Source organism: Puma concolor, chromosome A3 (genome assembly GCF_028749965.1).
Source record: "Puma concolor isolate L17-30 chromosome A3, mPumCon1.1.hap2, whole genome shotgun sequence".
Lineage (NCBI taxonomy): Eukaryota > Metazoa > Chordata > Mammalia > Carnivora > Felidae > Puma > Puma concolor.
Window position 1 is genome coordinate 119,719,347 of NC_141669.1, and position 11,337 is coordinate 119,730,683.

At 44.0% G+C, this 11,337-nt stretch overlaps 1 protein-coding gene across 2 annotated transcripts in view; it reads left to right on the forward strand.

The window, feature by feature from the left end:
* RPRD1B (regulation of nuclear pre-mRNA domain containing 1B) overlaps positions 1–10,958 on the forward strand; it is a 52,388-nt gene extending 41,430 nt beyond the window's left edge. For both annotated transcript variants that reach the window (XM_025932251.2, XM_025932250.2), the window contains exon 7: positions 8,271–10,958. In XM_025932251.2, the coding sequence (XP_025788036.1) occupies positions 8,271–8,420 (150 nt within the window). In that variant the 3' untranslated portion in view covers positions 8,421–10,958. The remainder of the gene's footprint in view (positions 1–8,270) is intronic.
* The last annotated feature ends 379 nt before the right edge of the window (positions 10,959–11,337 follow it).

The following is an 11,337-nucleotide window of genomic DNA, read 5'->3' on the forward strand; positions in this document are numbered from 1 at the left end:
AGAAGGAGAAACCATTCGAAGGTCTGCATTTCCTTTTTTAAAAATGTTTTCATTTTTTTTTAGGTTTATTTATTTATTTTTGAGAGAGAGAGCGCGCGAGCAGGGGAGGGGTAGGGAGAGAGGGAGAAGAATCCCAAGCAGGCTGCGCGCTGTCAGCACAGAGCCTGATGGGGGGCCCCACCTCACAAACCAGGAGATCCTGACCTGAGCTAAAACCAAGAGTCAGACGCTTAACGGACTGAGCCACCCAGGCGCCCCAGGGTCCGCATTTCTGATGTTTGCACATCAGTAACCTGCTTTTCCACGAAAATGGTTAAGGAAGCCAGTTTGTGGGGGCTTTTGTTACTTGCATCAAACTTATATTTTTGACATTTGACTTAAAAAAAACCACATTTATTATAAATAGTAAACCATAAATAGTATGGTGCTTGTACTTTAGCACCATATATTTACCTGGTTTTGTATAATGAGAGACCCCTAGCATAAATGTAAAGCATTTTTGGAGGGCCCAGGTACATTTTGTTAAATAAATCTCTTTTTAAAGCATTTTGTGGACATCTGTTAAATTATAAATATTTAGCTTAATAATTACATCAAGTTTTGAAAATTTGCCCAGTCCTAAAATTGACTTTATTTTTTTGTTAGTTTCATTTTTTTTATTAATTTAATTATGGATGTGTCGACACTTTTTATTCTTCTCTTGCTTCTGCAAATCCCTGTCAGAAGGGAGTTTTTGCTGCAGCAGTAGAAGCTGCCTTAAACCTTTTGTGTAGAAGCTCTGCTGGGGAAAAACAAAAATCCTGAAAAGACTTCATGGTACGATTCCAAGCCTAAGAAGCCCTTTCCCATTCAATGCCTCCAATGGATGATTGACTCGCTCTGAGAACATTCCTCTAATTATAGCCTTTTTGTCATTTTGCTTTCTGGGAAATACTTTGTGTTTACCTTTATTATTGGTTTAGTATGGGGCCGGGAGGTCCTGGGTGCTGGAGCCAGAACCACAACTTCCTCCTTTTCTTGTATCTTCCCCAGCATCTTACTCAGCAGCTCCAGCCCTGCTGTGACATCCTAAGATGTATCATTTTGAAATGTCGCAGCTGCCACTGAGTCACATGGGACCATGGAGCTGGCTGGGGCAGAGAGGTGCAGATCAACGATGGCTTTTTTTGTTCTCATGTAGATTCGTGAAAAAAAAGGCAAAAGTGGCATTCTTATTTTCAGCCCAAAGATTTGTATGTTTTCTCTAAAAAGTGAAAGAGAAGTGAATTAATTGTGGCATAAGTAGAGGCTGTAGGTCCTGTGAGCTTTAGTGGCAAGATGAGGCGGCCGATTAGGGGCGTTAAATGGTTTTAGGGCGAGGGTCAGCTTCCCCTTTCTGTTTGGCCGCCAGCCTTCATGCAGCCAAGCAGTCCTTTGACTTAAATTCAGTATGGTAGGTCACCTTTAAAACAGGGCCCTTCATAAACTGCTTTGTGCATAATAACCCTTTATGACTCTTAATTGCGAGTAGCCGAGCAGTGGGTGATTTTTATATACCATATGTCCTGTAGCACAACAGGGCGAGATAAAGAAAAACATGGGTCTCAATACTGGAAATTTTGTCTCATCAAATCGAGCCCCCGCCTGTGGTGGTATTTCTAACACAGTTGTTCTTATGTATATACTTCCTAGCCAGAAAAAAATAGATTGGACAATGTTTACATTTTGATCAGTATTTCTTATAGGACTTGCCAGGGGAGAAGCTTATAATTTTGTTTTGAAGATGAAATTCTTGTAGAAAGGTCACCACAATGTCAGTCCCTATCGTTTCTAACCCTCTTATCTCAGAGCTCATCTGCAGCATGTCAGGTCTGGCCTCCTGCTCTAACCAAAAAAGGCAAAGAATGTGGAAGCCTTGCTCCAATCAGCCAGTTGTGTTTGTGCTCCACGATGGTCCGTGTACACACGGTGTCAGCTGGATCCACAGGAACCAGAGGGTGTTGGACACATTTTCTGCTGCAAGTTCAGAGAGCCCATGAGGCAAGATTCCAGAGCTTTGCCAGAAGCATAAATCCTAGGCATTATCTCCAAACTGCACACTGGGCCTCACCCTCTACGTTTTAAACATTTCTTGGCAGTCAGATAAACCCAGGCAGTTTATCGCAGGTGCCCACTCTCCCCCCGCACCCCCTCCTCCAGGATCCTGAAACAGGATAGCAGCAGCAAGTCTGATAGAACTCTCACCTTTTTCCCGGCTCCCTGCAGCCTCTCATGGGTGAAGTAGGGTCTGCCGCGGTCAGTGCATGTGGCGGAATGGGTCAGCTCAGTCCCTCACCTCCGCCACGACCCCAGTACGAATCATGCATGAGCAGGAGAGGAATTGCTGCAGGACAATTTGGATTTGCCTTGTCTCTTGCTTGAGATGGGTAGTGGGGGAAAGGCAAGTATCTGAAGACAAGAGTACGAAAAAGAGCCACTGTGAATTATGGTCAAGAGAAGCGGGGGTGGAGGGGGCAGAAGGCCGAAAGCAGGAGCGCTGCGGCCGTGCCCCCCTGCGGGTGTAAATTGTGCAGGTCCCGATCTCACGTGTTCCTGTTCCAGGCAGGGTAGCGTGAGTGCCAGAGTAAAGGCTTAGTCATCTGTTGCACACAGGTGGAAGGTATTGGAAACGAGCATAGGACCACCTTTTGCCACATCATTTCTTTAGCTGAGTAGTACTTGGTGTACTGAAGAGGTGGTGGGATGCAGCACACTTACATGGGTCAGAAGACTTTGACCAGGTGTCATTACATTGATGTTGGTTTTAGTGATAACGCCACAAGCTGGATCTCTTCAGCGGGCTGGAGTTGCTGAGGACACGGTTCGGGACCTTGCAGCAGGAGAGCTTGTGGACCAACTTTTGTTAGAAGGTGGACTGGTAGATTGAGAAGAAAGATTCTTGGGGTTTCGTAATCTGTCTCCTCTACCTGTCCAGAACCAAAGAGAAAAACCGTGGAGAGACAGCTAGTGAGGAAATGCCATCACCCGACCAAGGGAGCATAGGAGCCGGAGAACTGGAAGGCAAGTGAGAAGCCGGGGTTGTATTGTGGGCATAGTTCAGTTTGGATCCGATCTCAAGTTTTTATTTGTCCATAGTGACATTTATAGATCACTACATCTATTGGAAAAAAAAAAAAAAAAAAAGGAAGGGTTGGAGGTCAGAGTCTGTTACTACTGAATCTATTTAGGGGACTATAAAATTAGTATTACTATTCAGTTTGACCTAATCAGAGCTTGCCATGAATTTTTTTTTTAATTTTTTTTAATGTACGTTTATTTTTGAGAGAGAACACAAGTGGGGGAGGGGCAGAGAGAGAGGGAGACACAGAATCTGAAGCAGGCTTCAGGCACCCCAGAGTTTGCCATGAATTGCTACCTGCTCATTTCTCCTCAAAGCGTTAAGCTAGGTCATTCAGCTGTCCCAGCTAAGCCAGGTGCGTGTTTTAACAATTTTCGAAGCAATCTTTACCTGTATTTGGATATTCAGAGTATATACTTTTGTCACCCTTGCCAATGCGTTTAAACCGCTTGGCTTATTTCTTCGGGTCACAGCAAAATAAGAGGAAGGTACAGAGATTTGCCATATACCCCTTGCATGCCTTCCCTTCGCTGCCAACAGTGTGGTGCATCTGTTATCGGTGATGACCCCACACTGACCTATCCTCATTGCTCAGTGTCCATACCATACCTGAGGGCTCACTTTTGGTGGTGTATGTTCTGTAGGTCTGGACAGATGTACAACGACGTGTGTCCAGCATTCTGGTGTTTTCACTACCCTAAAAATCCTCTGTGCTCTGTTCATCCCCCCAATCCCTGTCTCCATAGTTTTGCCTTTTTCAGAATGTCATAGTTGGGCTCATACAGTATGTGGCCTTCTCAGCTTGACTCCTTTCACTTAGTAATATACGTTTAACATTTCTCCCATGTCTTTTCATGACTTGATATCTCCCTTCTTTTTAATGCTACATAATTGGTTGAAGCAAAGTTCATTTATCCATTTACCAAAGGACTCCTTAGTTGCTTCCAAGTTTTGGCAATTATGAATAATGCTGCTATAAACATTCATGTGCAGCTTTTTGTGTGGCGTTAAGTTTTCAACTCCTTTGGATAACTACCAATGAGCATGATTGCTGGAATGTATGGTAAAAGTATGTTTAGCTTTGTAAGAAACCACCAAATTGCCTTCCAAAATAGTTGTACCATTTTGCATTCCCACCAGAATGTATGAGAGTTCCCCTTACGCCACATCCTTGTCAGCTTTTGGTGGTGTCAGCGTTCTGGATTTTGGTCATTCTAATTGATGTGTGGAGGCATCTGGTTGTAATTTGCATTTCTCTGATAACAAATGTTGTCTTTTGCAAACATTCTCTCCCAGCCTGTATCTTGTCTTTTCATTTTGTTGACAGTGGCTTTTGCAGAGCAGATAATTTTTCATTTTAATGAAATCCACCTTATGGGTTCGTTCATGGTATTGTACCTTTGGTAGATTATATGTTATATATATATAGGTATGTATATAATACCCTTTGGTGTTGTATCCTAAAAGTCATCACCAACCCAAAGATCATCTAGGTTTACTTTTGCTATCTTCTAGGAATTTTATAGTTTTGTGTTTTCCATTTAGTCTGTGATTCATTTGAGTTAATTTTTGTAAAGGGTGTAAGATCTGTGTCTGGATTTGTTTGTTTGTTTTGCATGTGGGTGTCCAGTTGTTTCAACTTTTTTGCTGAAAGTACTATTTTTTCTCCATTGTATTGCCTTTGCTCCTTTATCAAAAGTCAGTTGGCTTATTTATGTGGGCCTGTTTCTGGACTGTGTTCTGTTGCATTGATCTGTTTTGTCTATTTTTTCGGCAGTATCACATTGTCTTGATTACTGTGGCTTTATCGAAAGTCTTAGGGTCGAATAATGTCTGAATTTGTTCTCTTTCAATGTTGTGTTGGTTATTTGAAGTCTTTTGCCTCTCCATATAAATTTTAGAATCACTTTGTCTATATTCACAAAATAACTTGCTGTGCTTTTGATTGGGACTGCATTCAATCTGTAGATCAAGTTGGGAAGAACTGACATCTTTACAGTATTGAGCCTTCCTATTCATGAACATGGAATATCTCCCCATTTATTTAGCTCTTCTTTGTTTCAGAGTTTTATAGTTTTCCTCATGTGGATCTTACAGATTTATACCTAAGTAGTATTTCATTGTTTTGGGTGCTAATGTAAACTCTGTACTTCTTCATCTTTTTCAGGGACAGTCCCACTTTCATCCTTTCTGTAGTGATGCCCTCCTCCTAGGCTCATGCACCTGCTCTTAAAGTAGAAATCCCTATGGAATGAGTAACCCAATGGCATGAGGAGGTGTGTATAGGATCCATGAGCTTTCAGAGTGGCCTGAAGAGAGGACTTTAATGGGGAAACATATTTCCTTTAGTTAAAATGAAGTTTATTTGATTGTATTTAAAATGTAATCACAGCCTAAACATGATGAGATACCCTCTCCCCCTCCCCCAACACCCCCCCCCCCCCCCCCCCGCCTTACCCCCAAATAGGAACAAATGGGATTTTGGGTTTTTTTTTTTTAAAAGATTGCCTGGGAGAGGATTATTTGAACTTAAGGTGATGTCTAATGAGATCAACCACCTCTCCTTTTAAACTCACATGGACTTGCTAAATTAGTCTGAGGGTCACCCAAGAGTGCAGAGCTTTGGATTCTGAATCTAGCTCCACTCACTAGAGACTCAGTGATCTTCAGACTGTTTTTAAGGAATTCCTTGGGTTGAAGTGCTCGGTACGTGCCAGGAGCAATGGCTCCAAGTCACAGTGGCTTTCATCTGTCTACTTTGGTCAGAGGGTCTGGGCAGGGAGCAAGGGGCAACTATTCAGGAGCTCTTATACCCTTTTTGTACATAGAATTCAGGAGAAGCTAATTAAATGGATCCATGTTCAGTAACAGAGAATTAGTCTTCTCTATTAATTTCCCTTGAAGTATATAAAACCGAAGAAAAAAAATGTTTGCAGAGGGGGAAGGGTGGGGAACCTTGACAATTTACATCCTCATCTCTGAAATTTGTTTTCAGTTTCAAGAATGAAAGCTTAATGTGGTATGCTTATACCTAATGTTATGTTTTATATGTTGTTAATTTATTGGGCAGCTGTTGGACACCTACTGTTCACAGGGCACTGTTGGTCGTGGTGGATAATGGGTAAAGCAGATGGGTCCGGTCTTAGCCTCCTGAAGCTCACTAGTGTGATAGGGGAGTCATTATTAACAGTTTACATAAGTCATTATTTTAGTTGTGTGAGGTCTACAAAGAAAAGAAACGGGATGCCAGGAAAGCTTCCTTTCTTCCCTGTGTCTTCATCCGATGGCTTGTGTGAGCAGTTCTTTCGGGCAGAAGCCGCAACTGCCTGCACTAATGTGGGCACAGAGCGTCCCTGCCCACGTTTCCACATCCCTCCTCCCACTCTTTTCTTGGACTTTGTCTTTATAACTTGAGCTAATTGTTCTTCATTTAACCTGTTTCCTGTCTTACCACTCTTCCCAGGAGTCCTCGAGCATATGCCCTCAAACTCTCTGCCTCTCTAAGTGTGTCTAAGGTATCTGGTAGGAAAGAATCTAGAATTTGAAGAACAATCTTACGAATAGGCCAGTTCCTTCATTTTCAGATAAGGAAGGTGAGGACGAAGGAAGAGAGAGACCATGTCCACAGTCACATAGCAGGTTGGAGTCAGAGCCAAAACTAACTCAGGTCCTTGCCTCGGAGCCCAGTGCTTTCTTTTGCTTTCCTGCAGGAGAGGCTTTAGTCAGCAGGGATCCATCCTCAGGAACTTCCGGTCTTTGCAGAAATACTGAGGAGGGTACACAGCTAGCTAGAGGCTAGGAGGCCCAAGAGGGGCCATAAACAGACCTCAGATGGCCCAGGGTTGTTATTCCATACAGATTCACCAAAGGTGCTTTTTGTTGGGAGGAAAGAAAATAGTACACCAAGTTCCTGTCATTAGGGAAGTCATATTTTAGAGGAACATAGAAGTCTAACATGTATGAAAAGAGCACCTCAGAGCAGCCTGTTAGGAACTCGGATGCACCTCGGTGCACAGGAGGGCTCCAGAAGGGGTGGAGGTGGGGACCGGTCTTCTGGATGAAGAGAAAGAAAGAGTTTTCCTAAAAGAGGCAGAGCTCGGGGCGCCTGGGTGGTGCAGTCGGTTAAGCGTCCGACTTCAGCCAGGTCACGATCTTGCGGTCCGTGAGTTCGAGCCCCGCGTCGGGCTCTGGGCTGACGGCTCAGAGCCTGGAGCCTGTTTCCGCTTCTGTGTCTCCCTCTCTCTCTGCCCCTCCCCCGTTCATGCTCTGTTTCTCTCTGTCCCAAAAATAAATAAACGTTGAAAAAAAAATAAAAAATAAAAAAAAAAAAAGAGGCAGAGCTCAGTTGGTAGGCAGGGAAGTGGAGGCAGAATTTCACTGGGAGCAGAAGGAAGATACCCCTCGAAGCTGGAGCAGACTCCTGAACAAATGGCCCTTGCAGGCAGCGGCCTGTGCATTGTGGGGTGGGGGTGGGGTTGTTGAGAAGTTGGGGGAGATACTTTTGGGCAGGCACTAATTTTAAAAGACCTTGAGCTCTGAGCAGCCATGGAGCTAGCACGGTGCCGTGCTTCACTCTCTCAAGGAGGTGACTGGATGAAAGCTGGGCTTTCGGAAGAGAAGTCTGGCGTGTTTAGGGGAGACTACCGGAAGGACTCATCGGGGATTTGCTGCGGTTACTTGGGTGTGGGATGAGGAAGCCCTGGGCACGGACGTGGGTGTTTTGAGCTTCTGTGGTGCTTGTTTGTCATAGGTGATAGATCTGGATGACTCTCTCAGTTTAATACAAAGTGGAGCTTTATAGTGATTTTTCTAGGCATGTCTAGGTGGCACCCTCAAAATAACTGTAAAGCCTGAGCATCTGTCTTTTATTTTATAAGGTGTTTTGAAATAGAAAAGCACCAATAAAAGGCAATGCAAACACAAAATGTCATGCTTTTACTTCTAAATCTCAAGTGCTACGTTAAATACGATTTAATTCACTATTGCCAGTATTGAACTCTGCTTTCCTTTTTTATGTAAAGGATTCTTCCTTTTGTGAACCTGGCTGAAGTGGGGAGGGGCTGTCTGGTGAAGAGAACTAGAGCAGGAAGCTGAGATCTGTCTTGGCTCCTGAGGCCTGACCATCATCAGCACACACAGACTTAACCACGTTGTCCTCTCTTTGTCTCCTTAGGAATATAAACAGAAGCTCGCTCGGGTAACCCAGGTCCGCAAGGAACTGAAGTCCCATATTCAGAGCTTGCCAGACCTCTCGTTGCTGCCCAACGTCACAGGAGGCTTGGCCCCCCTGCCCTCTGCTGGTGACCTGTTTTCAACTGACTAGGACAGGTGTCGTGCCCCAAATTCCCATCTCTACCAGCAGAAAGAAGAGAGAGGGCAAGTCATGGTTGGAAATAACTTGTGGCCCCTGGTTCTGTCCCTCCTTCATCCCAGTCCCGCAGCCTCAAGAAAGAACCACTGACTCTGAATCTCCTCTCCGTCCTCTCCTGTTGAGCACAATTCAGAACAGTGGCGAGTGGAGTCCAATTAGATTCATATTTGGAAAGAATACAAAGTCTCCCACTTCATGTATTCATGCCCCTGTTGGTTCTCCATTCTTAGCTGTCTCTTTACACCCAAGAAGTTATGAAAATCATGTGTACTTCTGGAAGTTTTCAGAAGAATCTTGTCCCTCCCGACAGCATTGTGTCATGAGAGCCGCTTCTCTTTTCGGAGCTGGGTTTGTTCAAGTTCAGTGCAGGCCTCCACTGAAGGACTCACTCTGGAGTCATTGACTTTCCTGGCTACCGTCCACCCCAAAGGTTGGAGGCACGACTGTCAAGCAGCTTTGCCGTGAAGAGTTTGCCAAATCTCTGATCCTTCCTTTCCCCTGCTTGTAGTGATGTATAGTTACAGGTGCAGTGCATTTGTTTTATAAGCAGACTAGGGAATCTAGCAATAAGATTCAAAGCTGACCTGGGATATACGGTTCAGAAGGAAGACTAACGGGGATCACAGACGTGAGTTCAAAATAAGTTACGTGCTTCGGGTTCCTACGGACAACCTTCCCAGGGTTCCTGCTGTCGTAGAAAACGTTCCTAAAGACGTGATCTTTTGGCCCTAATCTTGTGAAGGCAGTTGTTAGGAATGGCACCGGTGGACCCCAAAAGCTAAAGGCAAAACCAAGAGTGTGGACTCTGCACGGGTGTTGCTTTTAGACTCCTGTCTTTTGGGGAGTAGGGCTCACACTAGCATTGCTTCACTGGGCTCAGGTCTACGGTATGGCGAGTGAACTTGAGTATCTCCCCTGCAGATATGACGCTCTGTGCACGTCTGTCTGTCTGTCTGTCTGTCAGTTTACGCCACTGCACACATCCTTGTGCCCGGAGGAGGAGGAGTACTTGATCGGCTGTTACCGAGTAGCTCATCTCGGGCAGAGGAAGGGGGGAAGTCAGGGATATTAATTTTGGGTTTTAATTCCATTATCATGCCAGCTGATATCATGACTATATAATGTAGTTACAAAGGATTTTTACCTTGCTTTTAGTAAAGGTTAGGCCTGCTAACTGTAAATCATTCTGATTTGGCAGTCTTCTTTTTGACATTGGAAAGGGCAGAAAACAGTTTGCCCCAGTAGTATGACAGGAGTCAGGGCCCGGAGGCTGAAATCCATAAGCTATAAAAAGGAATTCAGCGGTGGGGGCTTCAGAATCTCCATTATTTTGCGTTGTTATTTTCAGGATTACCAAAAAGCCAATTACTTGTAATTTTACATGTTAAACATGGTGAAACATAGCCTGTGTTTTTACAGTGTGCAGGCTTTCCTTTTAGAAGCTCTTCTGTCTGCCATGAAGTGAGAACAGTGAAAAAAAGTCCTAGCAGGTGTTCAGTTTGACTCTGTGTAGAACATAGTAGCATTGAAGCTGTTCTTTGGATTTGAGTATAGACTGGATGTTGTTTGCTTATTGATACTGCCTGTGGTCCTGCCATTATTAAATTAACGAGTCTCGAACTATAAAGTTTTCCTCCCAGAGGCCAGAGGGCAGTAGGTGACTTTACTAAGGAAAATTGCAGGAAAATTGCAAGATCGCTTCTAATCGTTGCTGTTTTCTGCGCGTACGCCCCTCCCCATGTGGTGTGCTGCTTCAGTCCTCCATGCGAGCTTGATGTGGAACGGACCCATCTGGGACATTCTCTGTGCTTTTACCAAGGAAGCAAAATTTGACTAGCCGCAAATCAAAAGGGCAGAGTAGATATTTGCTCTGATCAGCTGGATGAAAATGTTAACAGCATGATGGATTTCCCCCATCGCTGTATTTTCTCTGATTGAGTTTGACCAGCAATTGGTGCGTAATTCTTAACAGCAAGAGCAAGAAATGAAACTGTAGCAATTATGTAAATGAATGTGTTGGCCTCCTAACACCTGTTACTAGTGGACTTCCTGTGAGGAAGTTAGTCTTGGGGTTTGTTTTGTTTTTTAATGAAATGCTTTTGTGTTTTAAATCTTAATTCTCCCTGTATCCTCCCCATGTGTGCTCACTTCATTTGTTTAATTTAAACGAGCCTTTCTCCTTGTATGTACCAGGTGGGCCGGTGGGGTGGGCTGGGGTGGGGTGGGTGGCTTTTGTTTTGTGTGTTTTCTTTCTTTAGGGCATCCGTAGGCCTCAAAGGACCTCTCCTTTAGGTCATATTCCTCAGAACGTCTTCATTCTAATTTGTTTTGTTTTGTTTTGTTTTTCTTAAAGAATATTTTTAAAGCTTAAATTTGTATATTAATTTAGGACTTTATTTAGAAGTATAGGCTGTCATTGGCGGCAGCAGTATATTCTGAAATGTCTCATAGATATATATTTTTGAATAAAGATGGTGTTGTTGAACGACACTGTGTGATGTTTCTTTTCCCTGCCTCGTTACAGAACACCCGATGCTTCCTTCGTAAGTGGTGGGTAATTAGTAATCACCAATAGAGATTCTGCCGTCTGCACAGAATCTTGTCCCTTAGGAGTTTTGTTACTGTTAGCGGCCCATAAATACTCAGCACTTACATAGTATGTTCTGGTTCTTTCCAGGGGCTTAATTAGCTTTAATTAGCCAATCCACACAGGGCCCCGGAGAAGGACCTCCATAGTTTTATTCTCGTTGTACAGAAGTGGGAACGGATGGAGAGAGGTTAAATGACTCTTTCCCCACTACCACAGTCTCTGACAGATTCAAACTTGGAAGTTTTTGATTTCAGCGCTTTTGTTCACACCGCTAGGCCT